Source organism: Grus americana, chromosome 2, assembly GCF_028858705.1.
Source record: "Grus americana isolate bGruAme1 chromosome 2, bGruAme1.mat, whole genome shotgun sequence".
Classification (NCBI taxonomy): domain Eukaryota; kingdom Metazoa; phylum Chordata; class Aves; order Gruiformes; family Gruidae; genus Grus; species Grus americana.
This window is the reverse complement of record NC_072853.1, coordinates 23,262,657-23,276,099: the sequence shown is the minus strand read 5'-3', so window position 1 is coordinate 23,276,099 and position 13,443 is coordinate 23,262,657. Positions and strand designations below refer to the sequence as shown.

Below are 13,443 nucleotides of genomic sequence, written 5' to 3'. Positions count from 1 at the left end.
CTTCCTCCCTTCCCCACGACGGCGGCGGCCTCCCGTCGCGGCGCGGGCGCGAGGTGCGTTACCTGGAGCTCGGCGGCAGCCTTACCTGTGCGCGCCTCTTCCAATGGCAGCGCACCTGCCAGCCCGCGCCGCCCAATCAGCGGGCGGCTCGTCCCTCTGTCCCGCTCCTTTAGTGAAAGAATCCAGCGCCGCTTGGGAAAGTTACCTGTGCGCGCCCGGCCCGGCCGCTCTCCGCGCCGAGTCGAGCCCAGCCGTGCCGAGCCGTGCCTCGCCGGCGCCTCAGCCCCGCCGCTCCCCACATGCGAGGGGGAGGGGGCTCTACCTGTCCTACCTTGGCGGCTGGCTGCGGAGCCGGGAGAGGGGGGGAAGGAAAGCAGAATTACCAGTAGCTCTGGTTCTGCCGTCCCGGGCGTTCACACACACCTTTACCTGCACAGACCTGAAAGTCCAGTTCCGCCAGGGAGACGGAGGCACCGGGAAAAGGGGAGAGAGTTCATTGGATCAAACATGTCACAAGAGACGGACAAGTAAGTGATCGCAGGCACGCCGCTGCTCCCGCTGCGCGGGGCTGGCCGGCCCGTCTGGCTGGTTGTGTTTCCCCCTCTCCGGTGGCGGACGCGGACCTGCCGGGACGGCGTTTCTCCCTCCGTAAAGCGACGCCGGACCGGGCGGCACAGCAACTCCCTGAGCGCCCGAGGACAAGGCTGCGGCTCACCGCCCCCCACCCTGCTTTCCATCTGGTTGTGGGGCTTCGCGATTTTTTTTTTATTCCCCGCTGAGTTTAGATTTTTTTTCCTTTTTTTTTCCGTTTTTTTCTCCTCTCACCTCGAGGGTCACTTTTCGGTAGGGAGCTCTTCTCGCCCCACAAAAGCAGAGCGGCCTCCGCCCGCCGAAGGCCCCGGACGAAAAGTGCTTCTTGGCTTTTGTGTTAGCGCAACAAAGGGCTTTTATCCCGGGCTGGACACGGCCATCTTCCTCCCCTCAGCCGGTGCCGGGCGGGCAGGGCAGGGGGGCCGGCGGCACCCTGGGCCCGTCCCGCGGACGGCGGGAGGAAGGGCCTCGGCCAGGCCTGCGCGGGTGCTCCCCTACCTCGGCCGCGCCAGCCGCTGTGTGCGGCGTCTTCAGCTTCGGCGCCCTGACCTTGTTTTCCCGGCGGGACGCCCCGGCGGGCCCGCGGCTGCTCGGAGACCGGCGCCTCCGCCCGGGGTTAAAAAGTAACTTTCCCAGTAGCGGCATCGGAGGAGGAGGAGGAGGAGGTGTAAAGCGCCTGTCCCGCGCCCGCCGCAGCCCTTCTCCTGCCCGAACGGGCGCACGGCGGCGGGGCCGCAGGCCGCGGTGGCCGAGCCCGGGCCTGGCGGCAGGGAGGCGTGCGGAGCTGCCCGCCCTGAGGCGGGTGAGGCAGGGGACAGAGCGGCGGTGAAGTGAGGACCGCTTCTTGCCTTCCAGAGGAGCTGGAGGTGCCGGCCCTGCCCACCCCGGGGCACGCAGCAGGACCGAGACGGATCCCAGCCGTGGGCTCGGTGGGAGAGGGGTCTGTCCCGGCGTGGGGAGAGGCGCTAGGAGCTGTTTAGCGCGCAGGCCGCGGCTTGCTCTTCTGCCACCCCAGCGTGTGTCCGATTCCATCACCGCTTCGTGCCGATCGGCCCAAAACCAGGGGTTGATTTTATTTACCCCTCGTCCCTGCCCGTCCCGGTACGCCGTAGGGTAAAGGCGATGTCTGTGTTCCCGCGATGGCGGCGAGGTGGCTTGGCGTGAAGGCCGGGGCCTGGCTGGGAGCGTGGCGGCGGCCTGCTGCTGTGCGGCGCCGAGGAGCCGCCGTGAGGCAGCCGGGCGGGAAGGCCATTTTACCTGCTCGGGTTATTAGTGTTTCTGCAGGAGGCGGCTGGGGAGAGTAACGGGGCAAGGAAGATGGAGGGCGGGAGATTGCAGAGGCCAAGCAGGAGACGGCAGTTTTGTTTTACTGCTGCCCTGGTGCAGGTAGGAGCGCCCCAGTAATGAGTGTGATCTCGGCTAGGCTTGGTGCAGCTCAGCTACAAGCTGTTGTTGGGCTCCTCAGGAGCCTTTGTGGCAAAGGAGTTAGAGAGGAGGAGCCTGATACTGGGGAGGTCGGATTGAGAGGCTTGGTGACAGCCTGCCTGTCAAGGAGCGAAAGAAAGAGGTTATCTGACAAAAGAAAACAGCAGGGTTGGCTGCCCTGATAGGGAAGAGACTGGACGGTTCAGAGGAGAAAGATTAAAAAAATAATTTTAGTCCTGGCCTTTTCAAACATCAGCTGACAGTGGGATAGTGCAAAGGTAGTTACTAACATGAATTAAACTGATTGTGGTAGGACTTGGGAACAAAGTGGAGTTTTGGGAGTTCATCTGAGTGGGGATTGGGATCTAATGCCTTAGGTGTCCAGATAAGAGCAGTAAATGATTTAAGTGCAAGGAAGGGTATAAGGACAGAGCCCTGAGGGATCTATGAGGCAGGGAGGAGCAACTGAAAGAGCAGTCATTGAGTTGGGAGGGGAACCAGATTAACTGCGAAAGAGCTTAGACCTGACAAGAAGCAGTAATTGAGGGCATCCCAAAGCAACAGGCAGTTCCAGAACTGCACGAAGGTGGTGGAAGGGACCCCTAAGTTACTCTCTGGCCAAGCCTAGTTGCCAGTAGTTTCAGCAGAGGGTCAGAAACTAGGCTGCAGCAGATCAAGCGCAGGTAAGGGGAGCAGGAGGGGATTATGGGGGTGGGAGAAGGAGCAACTTTGTATCACAGTCAGCTTTGAAACAGAAAAAACAGTGCAGTGGAAACTAACTCATATAAGAAACTAGGGCAAAAGTGGTTCCTCTCGAGGTCTAGGATGCTACTAAGCTACAGGACTGTCCTTCCTTCCCAACAGGAACAATATGGCATAGGTGTAAGATACTGAGACCAGAGCATTAATGCCCTTCATCCCCTGCTCTGTGTAGTGCTGCTGCTGTTACCACTGTGAGGAACGTAAGAGCACTGCAGGGCATATACTCTCCTCAAGTAACAGTACTTCCCCTCTTGCAGGTATGCCTGTGATCTGTTTCTGGTTAAGGTGTTTAGAAAATTCATAGGTGGTAGGTAAGAGTTTGAAAAGGAAATAAAAAGTAAAGAAGTCCCCTGGGTTCTCTGTACGCAAGTGTAAGATGAGAAGACAAATACATTTGTTTTCAGAAAAGACGACCAAATGGAATGAGATATTAGACTGGTGGGAGTTTGCATGGGAAGGTTTTTTGTTGGTTTTTTAGGGTTTTTTTTAGGCTCAAATTATATCCAATTAAAACCTAATCAAGAGACTACAACGTTATTCTCCTCCACATGGCCTTTCTTTTACTTAAAAACAGATCTTCCCTACAGGCAAGACTGGAGAGGGAAGTTCATTATTTCGAGGTCAGTTAATTTGTCAGTGTCGTTGGACATGTTTTTGTGGGGTTTGTGCTAGTAAAATGCTGATGTAGAGGACTAAGCAGCTATGGGGATATAGAAAGCATGGAAAAATACATTTCTGTCTCATCCTTCAGTGGTATTTGCTGGGTTTTCTGGAGAGATGGTACACCCTGCTGCACAAGGCCACTGCAGGGCTGCCTGCAGTGTCCCTTTTTGGAGAGAGGAGGAAGGACAGGGGTGCTACCTGCACCGTCAGCTTTAAGGGAGGAAGGCGGACAGTCAGGTGAAAATGCTAAAGAACAAGTCCCTTGATTCTAATGCTAATTGAGGAGCTTGGAAGGGGAGATTATCCTTAAGATAGTGTGCGTATCTCCTTCTCTTTCCTTTTAGTCTTTCTGCCTAAGCTGGGTCTTGCCTGCTTGCTTCCACAAACTCCTATCGGTCAGAAGAGATAAGGCATGATTTCACATGCATTTTTCAGAGGTAGTACCGACTTAAGCAGCCTGTGGCCACTTGTTCCTGCCTCCATTCCACCCTCTCAGCTGTGTCAGTAGAGCTGTTTGTGCAGCTAGAGAACTGGCTCAGGGGACTGTTGGGTTGAGAGTAGCCTGATCTCCTCATGGAGATTATTTTTAACATCCATTTTTCATTGCTCTGGGCTCTTCAGAGAGGGTGCAAACAAATGGCAGGTGTTACAGACAGAACTGCTCAAACTAGAACCTCTGCAGAAAGAAACGTGTGTCCCTGCCTCTCTGTGAATATTTTGGAGGTCCATGCAGCTGCTTCTGTTATTATCCAAACCCCAGAGCCATCACGAGGGGACCCTGGGGATTGAATGGAGGCTGGGGGTGGGGGGCATAGGGTGGGGAGGAGGGAGCATCCCTTTTGCAGGATGTAAAGATGATTCCAGGGTTCACTTCTGCATTTATAAGTTGAAAAGTTGTCCTTACTGTAGTATACAGAAAAAAATTGTCACAACAGAACTCCAGATTAATGGCTCTAGTGCATTAGTGAAGCTAATTAGCGACCTCGATATTTGTGAGACTTAACAGGGTTTTAGAGATTGCCAGTACTCCTGTGAGTGAGGAGCAGCAACTGTACAACCACTTGGGACCTGCCTGGTAAAAGCCACAGTTGTGTCCCCACCGCTCCTGGCGTTGTGTAAAGTCGTGAGTCCCGTGTAGGCTGGGGCTGCAGTTGCACAAAGAGCAGGCTTGGTAGCAGGCCCGAGCGTGCTAGTTGCTGTGGCTCTCTTGCTAGCCAGCCAGCCGCATGACTGCCCGTCGGTCAGGCTCCCAGCACCCCCAGTATGTGCAAGAGCTACTCAGGACACCACGTAGATGGGGCTGGGGCATGCTCAGACTGACCACATTAAGGAGGACTCGGGGCAGCCTGGGTCTGCAGCTGAGCATGTGCTTGTGGGTAAATAACTGAGGGGAGAGCAAGTCCGGAGGTGGGAACGGGTTCAGACCTGCTCTCATGTGTCAGTGGAAGCACATCCACATCCAGCTTGCTACTTGGTAGTGTCTGTGGCAGAAGTTCATCTTGGACTCTTCTCAGAGTAATTTTGCCCTGGTTTCCTACTTCTTCATCAGTGTGTAAATGTAGATGCTGCCTTCATAATGTTTAACTTGAGCATCTAGTACTATAACAACAAAGGGCATTTATAGTTTACAGTGTGATTCTGTGAATTGTTCTTAATTTTTTCTTTGAGGGCCAAACATCTTTCTCATCACTGATGTTGAGTGGCAATGAGGTCATAGACTACTTTTTTTTTTTTTTTTGTACATTGCTCAGCGTGTGGATAGGGCATCCGTTGAGATGAATTTTCCGCAGTGTTATTTATCTAGGAATGAATGGAGAAGCAGGAATTAGAGGTGTTTAATGTTTGCACTTTTCAAATGTCAGACATGCTGTCATGGAGGTTCCCCAGAAAACCATATCTGTGCGAGGAAGGTGGAAAATCAGTGTTCAGAACCTCATAGAACTTGCAACCGTAAGCTTAACTGAGAGGAGCAAGGGTATCAAATAGTTTTGTCTCCCTGTAACACTGCTGTCTCTCTGGTGCTGAAGTCTGAAACCAGACTGAAGATCAAAGCAGAACAGGAGGGAGGGGATTTTCCCACATCACTTACTTGATTGTAATGATGGCATAACGTCTTCCCTGTGGAAGGGTCAGCAGGGACATCATTGCTCTCATTATGGCAGGGACATCTGAAGGGGAAATGATATTGCACCAGTTGACGTTTGTTGTCAGATATTTTCACAAATATTAATCCAGTGCAGGCCATTGATGGTTACCTTAAATAATTTTTTTTCTGTGATTATGGAACAGCCAATTAAGCTGCCCTTTTTTGTACACACACACAAAATAGCACTTTCAAATGCTGATCTAGGAATTCATCCTAGGATGAATCTTCATTAGCTTTTTATTCAGTGATTGGGACAGTAGTAGCTAATTAAAAGAAGATAAGTAATTAATTATTTCAGACATCCTAGTATACCGGTACACTGTCCTATTCTTCAGTAGTGCTAACCTCATAAAGAACTGTTGCTTACGAAATATTTAACCAAGGAAACCATATTAAGTGCATGTGAACTGTGGAGAAGTCAAATATTGCAACATACCCGTAGCTTGAGAATATGTCTCCAACCTCGAAGATTACATATATCTGTAGATTTTTTTAACTTTTCCTAATAGTGGGACATAATGGCATCTTCCAGAACTCTGTATTTTAGTTGTTCCATTAAGTGTATTTTTTGTTTTGTGTGCTTTTTTAAAATATTTGTGGAAAATCTTGACTCCCAGGATTGCTCAGTTGTTGAATTTGTGTTTTCCTTCTGATTTCATATTCTGAAAAAACAGCAATCAGTGCTATCAGTGCAGTAACTATTCCATTTCCATTAACTCTGTGGAAGTAATGAATGAATAAGGGCTACAGGGTCAAGGGTCAGGTTAAACTGCAGCAGGTCTGGGAAGCCTTGTCATGACCTGTTTTTAATTAATGCTGGCTGCTTCAAGTCAGCTAAAACAACCTTGGGTGCTATGTATGCTGGAAGTATGCTTCTTAGCAAAACAGAGCATGGCCTGGTACGAAGCTACTAAGAAGCTGCTATTTCTGATCGACTCTGTCAGCCACTGCAGGAATATTGTGAGCTCCAGAGTATCTTCATTTTTTTTGAGATGTCTGGTTTTTTACAAATATGCTGAAACGTGCTTTTTTTTTTTTTTGGAGACTGTTTTCTGCTTGGCTTTTAAAAGAAACAAAGGGGGGGCAACAGGCTACTTAGTGCACTAATAACAAAAGATTGTCTGGTAAAAGTAATCTTTAATTAAAAGTGAAACAAAAAAAGTCACTGAAATCATAGGTATAAAAAGTCTGTCTCAGGGTGATTGCCTACTTGAACCAGTCCTCAGTAGGCACTTACTGTATGTATTTAATCCTTGTGTCAGATTTCTCTTTTGTACCTTCACTTTGACATAGTTAATAATAATTTTTGTCAATGCTAATGAATCACCTATTTGTTTTAATCTTTTTAATCACTATTACATGCTCAAGTTATTTTGGTTCTGAGTAAAAACAAATAAAAATTCTAGTAGGCATCTAATTGTTGAACTAGTCTGTTTTGCCATTCGCTGTTTCTGCTCTCAATATTTTATTTTACTTCCTCTCAGAGTATTTTGTAAAGGTAAAATGATTTCTTTTAATCATTTAACATGTATAATCTTGTTCAGATTTGTCTTGTGCTCAAAAGAAATAATCGTCCCAAAATTGCAAAAGTCCCAAACCTGCATTCATTAGTAGGCAAAATTACTCAGCCTCTTTAATGGGAATTTTTTCCTTGGTATGGACTGCTGGCTGGCCCAGAGGGCATCTTACCTTCTGGTTTCTTGGTGGTCTAAATGCTTTGATTTTTTTTCTTCGCTCTCAAGTCATTTGTATATTTATATGCTCACTGGATTGGGCTAAGTGCATTTTCGAGACCTGTTCGTGCTTCTGGGAACGATGTGATTGTCAGCTATGAAAGACAAAATACCAAGACACATGGGCCATAATTTTCCTGTTCGTTAAACATTTATGCTCCTTTGTAGTTTTAACAGAACACTATTATCTAATTGAAACAACAGTGTTGCTGACTTTTTAATTATACTTTTGGCGATAAATCCTGAGGAGTCTAAACTCTTTTTTTTAACAAAATAAATCAAAACTTGCTGTGAGTCATCCATGAGTTTTTTGGGTGGTGGGGTTTGTTGTTGTTCTGTTTGCTGGGTTTGGTTTGTTTTTTTTTAGTTTGGTGTCTAGGCAAAGCAGTATGCTGAAGGTAGTAAATTTGGGCTAACCTTAGGTTCTTTAAAACAAATGGTTTCAAGCACTAGGGCTTGCTTTGATTTATACTTCTCTGTATAATGCACAGGCAAAAATTTATGATCTGTAATCTAAAGTTTGTTAATTTATCCAGCTTCCGTGGGATCTGTCCTTAGGCTGCCTTTTAAATGGTCATAGCAGTTCAGTTTGTGCCTGTGAGTTTGTATGTATGTACATGAGTTGTAAGACAAATTGTATGTACATCTGTTCTAAATTTGTTTTATGGTAGCCTTATAGCTGAACCGAGAATTGTGTAAGCGTAAACTAAATTTACAAAGGGCTTTAGAGCTACTGAAATTCTTGTAAATAATCACACTCTGCCCTCCTTAGCTATGTCAAAACTGAAGTGGGAGCTTCAGCTCTTTTTCCAGCTCTTGGATGTGACTGAAGTATGCTCCTATACGTTTTGTCATACTAAATGAAATGCTGGTGTTCTTGAAGTTCTCCATTTCTTACTTTGCACTGGAGGAAAGACTAAACAGGCAGGTGTTCTTCCCATACCACTGAGTCACAGCATACTTCTGCCAGATCTCTGGTCTGGGCAATTAAGGGATCAGAAACCTGGGACAACATGGTGTGTGGTGCATGTCTGCATGCAACATAAAAAGTAGTCCCTTTGGCTAGCATCTTGTTTTAGAGTTTGTATTTCTCCCAGGGTTTCCCAATTGCAGACAGTTGCACTTTCTTATCATCCAACAGAAAAAGAGCTTCTAATAAATATCCTGTGGCCTTGGCATGCTGGGCTGCGAGCCAGGATGACACGAATCCGTCTTGCCTTTTCCAGTCATTTGGTGCTATAATTTCTGTGTGCTTTGTAACAGCTGTATGGACCAAAGCCTCCCATCTCCTCTCCTGAAGGGACAGTTTGCAGAGGATGCTGTGCAGATGTGCTTGCCACTCCTGTCTCACAGGTGTAAGAACAGGCAGGCTCAGGCCTGGGCTGAAACCTGGGAATAGGGATTTCTCCCATTCTGCTGCCTCACACACATTGCTTGCTGTATTCCCATCCGGCACCTAGCCTGTGCGGGGAGGGAAGCCCTAATGCATTGTCAGAGGGCAAAGAAGTCTGCAGGGATATGCATAGAGCAGCTTGATTCTTACTTTTTTTTTAAAAATTTGTTGAAAGAACAAATGCAATGTCCAAAAAAGCAATTAAAAAAACCAGGAAATGCCTGGGCTGAGTGCCTACCTTGGCACTTTTAACAGTCTGCTTTGTGTTTCAGGGCTGAATTTCCTGGGCAATGCAAAAGTTGGGGGGCATGCAGGATGAGACCTTGTTCCCCACTTGCACCAACTGGATCAGGATGTAATGCTGAGCATACAATGGGGGAGATTAGGATGCAGCTGTATTTGATGCAGCATGGCTGTATTGGTCTCCTTTATGTTCAGTGGCAAATTTAGCAAAGAGGTTGAGGACTGTGAACTTTGTCAATTCAACAGAAAGCTCTTGAGCATCAAAATTGGCCGAGAGAGCCTGGCAGGCAGGAAATCTTGGTTCTGAATAAAAAGCAAGCTCTGATCACAGACCTGCCACCTTTCACCATTGTTCATGAATGTGTTAATGGGCATTTCTGATTCTGTGTAAGCTAATTCACAAATTGCATCAAGTTGGGTGAGAATTTGCCTGTAGTAGGATTTTATAGCCCCAAGTGCTGACTGTTGAAAGTTTATTATCTGTAATCTGAAGAAGAGCTTGAAAGGCCAGCCCTTTCCATTCAGCTAATTTATCGACATTAAATACAATGTACCTCTCCAACTTTTGTTGTTGTACTGCCGTAACTGAAATGAAACAAAGTGAGTGCAGTTTTGGACATGTCTGTTTATACCCTACACATGTATAGGGTTTTATAAAATTCCATAATCTTCATTTTAAATAAATTCAAAAATATCAGTTTCCCAGATTTAGAACTAGTAGAAATCTGGAAAACTTGTATGTATCTTTTCTTAAGAGAAAAGCACACAAACCATATAAGATGGTACAAACAAGAAAATCTCTACTAAATAGTTGGGGGGGGAGGGGAAATGATCTTGCAAAATAACAGCCATCTGAAGTTTAGTCTTGACATAAACATTCAAGTTTCAGGACAATCTAGCTCCTAAGCTAGACTGTTCCTCAGCAATTACCTTTCATCCTCATACACCTATAAATTAAGACACATGACCACCTACTACTGTTTAACATAAAATGATTGAAACATTTTTCATAAATTAGGAGCTCAACTGGTAGCTTGAAAGGAAACATCTACTTTATAGGCACAAAATATCCTCAGTTGTTAAGCTGTATCTCCATGATAAAATGATGGTGTGCTCCTAGCCTGTACAGGCATGTCCCTCCTAGCTGTGTTCTGGTTAGCACAGGTCCTGACTATCAGATAGAGAGGGGTGGTGGGCTAGCCTGAGTAGGGAATGGGCACAGTGTCAGAGTTGGGCTTGTTCTCCGCTCCTTGGCAGGCTATTTTAGAAGATGTGCCTGGAGCTACAGCGGATATTTGCTGATACTGCTGGCCAGGTTGAACGGGAGTCTTCTCCTTACAATCTTAGCCCACTTTCGTTCCTTAAGTGTGTGGCTCTCTGTGAACATGGTCACTGATGGACTTGCAACTTTTGATGAGATTCTTAGATGTGTTGCTGGTTGCAGGTTCCACCTGAGGCTTTTCTCACAGGTAGGGTGTTCAGAGCAGCTCTCTCCAGTGGGAAAGCTCTTAGGTTTTTTGTGGGTGTCACCCTTTGCCTCCGCCATGGTCCAGGTGCCACCAGAGTTACTGGCCTCCAGGCAGTTGCCTGCTGTAATCAGTTACACAACTGGAACAGCTGGGGATGCCCTGGTGAGGAAGGGTGCCTGATGGGACCAGGGGAGCTTACCTGTGCAGAGCCTTGCCCAGGAGATTGGGTTTTCTTGGCATATATTAAAATATAAAGTATTTTTCTCCTCTGGTTATGGAGGACTTTGCTACCCCTCTGTCACATTTGGCTGAAAATTGTCCAGGAGTTTCAGTGGTCATGGAAAAGGAAAGGGGAATGCTTGTGCACACACAAGCCTCATTTCTTAAAAGAAACCCTCCCTCCCCTCCAAATGACCTTAATTAATAGAGAAGATTTCTTAAAGCGAGTGCAGTTGTTTTGGCTGACTGCTTTGGATATAATCTTTGAAATGATTGACTATGTTAAATCATGATAATTAGGTCTGACCATTAACCTCCCACAGAGCTGATTACAGGGATGGGGGCGATGAGGAAGTTTTTTATTTTTTTTAGTGCTATTGTTTCAGTGTGTTTGCAGAGTAAACACAATGAGTGTGTCAGTTGATTATGCTGCAGACCATCTCTTAAGCCAGAGGAGATGGATATTTAGTTTTTAAATGTGAAAGCTTGGGTTTTAGAGAAAATGGTCTCTGGGATGATGCTGGGGAGGCTGTGGGTCTGTGCATCTCTGCCTTTCCAGCCGTCCCAACTGTTTACTTACTGAGTGACTGTTCCTAGAGCATTTATCCCCTTTACTTTAGCTTCTCCCCAGCACAATTGTATACAACACCTCTGAGGGACAGCATTCTGTTCATTGCTTTAAGATTGTCTTGACTAAGTAAGAGCAGTAGAGATTGACTCCTCCCTTCCAGCAATTCTGCAGACAAGCACAGCCCAGGTCTTAAAAGGTGTGTTTTTAAAGGGCATCTCACAGTCTGCCAGTAGTGCTCATAAATCAGTTATGACTATCGCATGGCTATGAGCACTCTGAGTAACAAAAGGTGGTTATTGATTGTAAGGGAAGCTTGCTACAGGAAGGAGACTGAGTGGTATTTTGTGCTTTGCAATGGGCAGCCGCCCATGCAGTGAAATAGCCCGGGTTTAGCTGAAGGGGAGCTTTGTTGAGGAAAGGAGAATCCTTGCCTGGAATAATTGCCTCTAAGCCAGGGAGAACTGGCTACTCCAGAGTGGGAACAGGCCCTCAGCTACCTCTGGCACAAACAGTGGGGCTGTTGCAAATCTGATTTGAGTTGCTAACAATAAGGTATTGAAAAGGCAAGCAGACCTAGCAGTTCTCTCTTTCCTTGGGCTCCTAAGCTTTGCTTGCCGAAGCAAACCCGTAACACCACAAATGTGTATGTGGAAAAAAAGGACAGAAATCTTCAGAAGAGATAGCAAAAGGTGAGGCAGAAAGAAAAGCTCTTGGAAAAGAAAGGAAGCTTCTAAAAATCCAGATATTTTAAATTAAAGGAAAATATAATCTGAACTGTAATTGTTGGCTGTATTTTGTGATACGAGGCTACAGAATGCTCTCTTCCCCCACCGAGGTCATAAAACTGTGCTCTGTGTACCAGATGGATTATTTTGTTTCTCATTAAATAAAGAAACTTGTAAACAGTGCTTTGTACCATAGAGATGATAATCTCCACCATCCCCCTTCTCTTCCTTAAACACCGAAGCTCGGAGCACACACTTTGCAGGTTACGCTGAGGCAGCGAAGCCCCAGCCTGTCGGTCGCTGTGGCTTGGGGCCTGGGCAAAACAGGCTCCTGACGTCTGAGAGCATTCACTGCGTGGGTTCACTTGTGCTTTTATAAATCCTATTTCTGAAATCAAATAAAAGGCTCGGTTGCACAGTGTTTGAATGCCACTCTGTGCAACAGCGGCAGTTGGTTGGGTTAGGTCTGTGGAGCTGGCACCACTGCAGGTAGGGGAGAGAAGAGACTGAATAATGAACAATTTTTATGTAGAAGATGGCAAGAAATGTTTTATGAAGGTCACCAGGAATAACTGCTAGTTTTGCCAGTTAAGTCAGTATATTCAGTTATTCTGCCATCTTTGCAGCTTTCGAATTTGTAAGGTGTAACGTGCTAAAAGTTTCATCCTGATCCTTGTAACTTGAGCCACAATTCTTGACGGTGCTCTTGCAACACGCACTAAGCAGCACACCCCGCGCTCCACTATTTCCCTGCCTAATCTGTTTGCCTAGTATCTTGTGTAATAGGAATGCAACTTTTTCTTTTCCAATAGCTCTTTTATCCATAAGTGTATTGAACAGTTTGCAAAAGCAGGTATTATTATCTTCATTTATGTTTCCATTATACTGGAAATTTCAGCCATAGCTGTGGTGTGGCAGCTTTTCTTGTGATATGCACAGGCACTGGTCAGTTTGTACCAATTTCAGGCTGGAGGAAACTGCTCTGCTGCAACTCCCACTTACTAATGGTCCTGTGTGTATTGCCATGGGTCTGTAACTAGATGTGATGAGTGATAAAGTCTGAATTGAGACCAAATATGTTTACTTCTGCTCCATCCACTGGATCCATTGCTCATGTCCTGTTACAGAAAACCTCTCTGAAATTACGGGCAAATTGCATTCCAAAAACAGAGAATAGCTCAATTATAAGCTGTACCCAGTTATTAAATACTGAACTACGCTCTGCTTAGGTGAACACTAGGTTAGTATTAGATGCTTTTTCTTTTCATTCATGTCTTCTAATTATAATTGATTTCAGTTAAGTGTATTTTTCCCTAATCAAGTGTACATCTAGCAAAAATACTGGGGCAAAATGTTCTTGTTACTTCCTTTTTTCCAAATAGTTTTTAAATATTTTGATAGCTGTATCTGTATTTTAGTAAAAATACATTTGAATTATTATCATGAGATCTACACATATTTTTTTTTGTTAAGTACTGAAGATACCTAATACTGATAAATATT

General features: G+C 46.0%; 1 protein-coding gene across 4 annotated transcripts in view; it reads left to right on the top strand.

Moving 5' to 3' along the window:
* The first annotated feature begins 74 nt into the window (after positions 1-74).
* Positions 75-13,443, top strand: part of GRHL2 (grainyhead like transcription factor 2) — a 66,477-nt gene continuing 53,108 nt past the window's right edge. For all 4 annotated transcript variants that reach the window (XM_054814984.1, XM_054814986.1, XM_054814985.1 and 1 more), the window contains exon 1: positions 75-527. In XM_054814984.1, the coding sequence (XP_054670959.1) occupies positions 508-527 (20 nt within the window). In that variant the 5' untranslated portion in view covers positions 75-507. The remainder of the gene's footprint in view (positions 528-13,443) is intronic.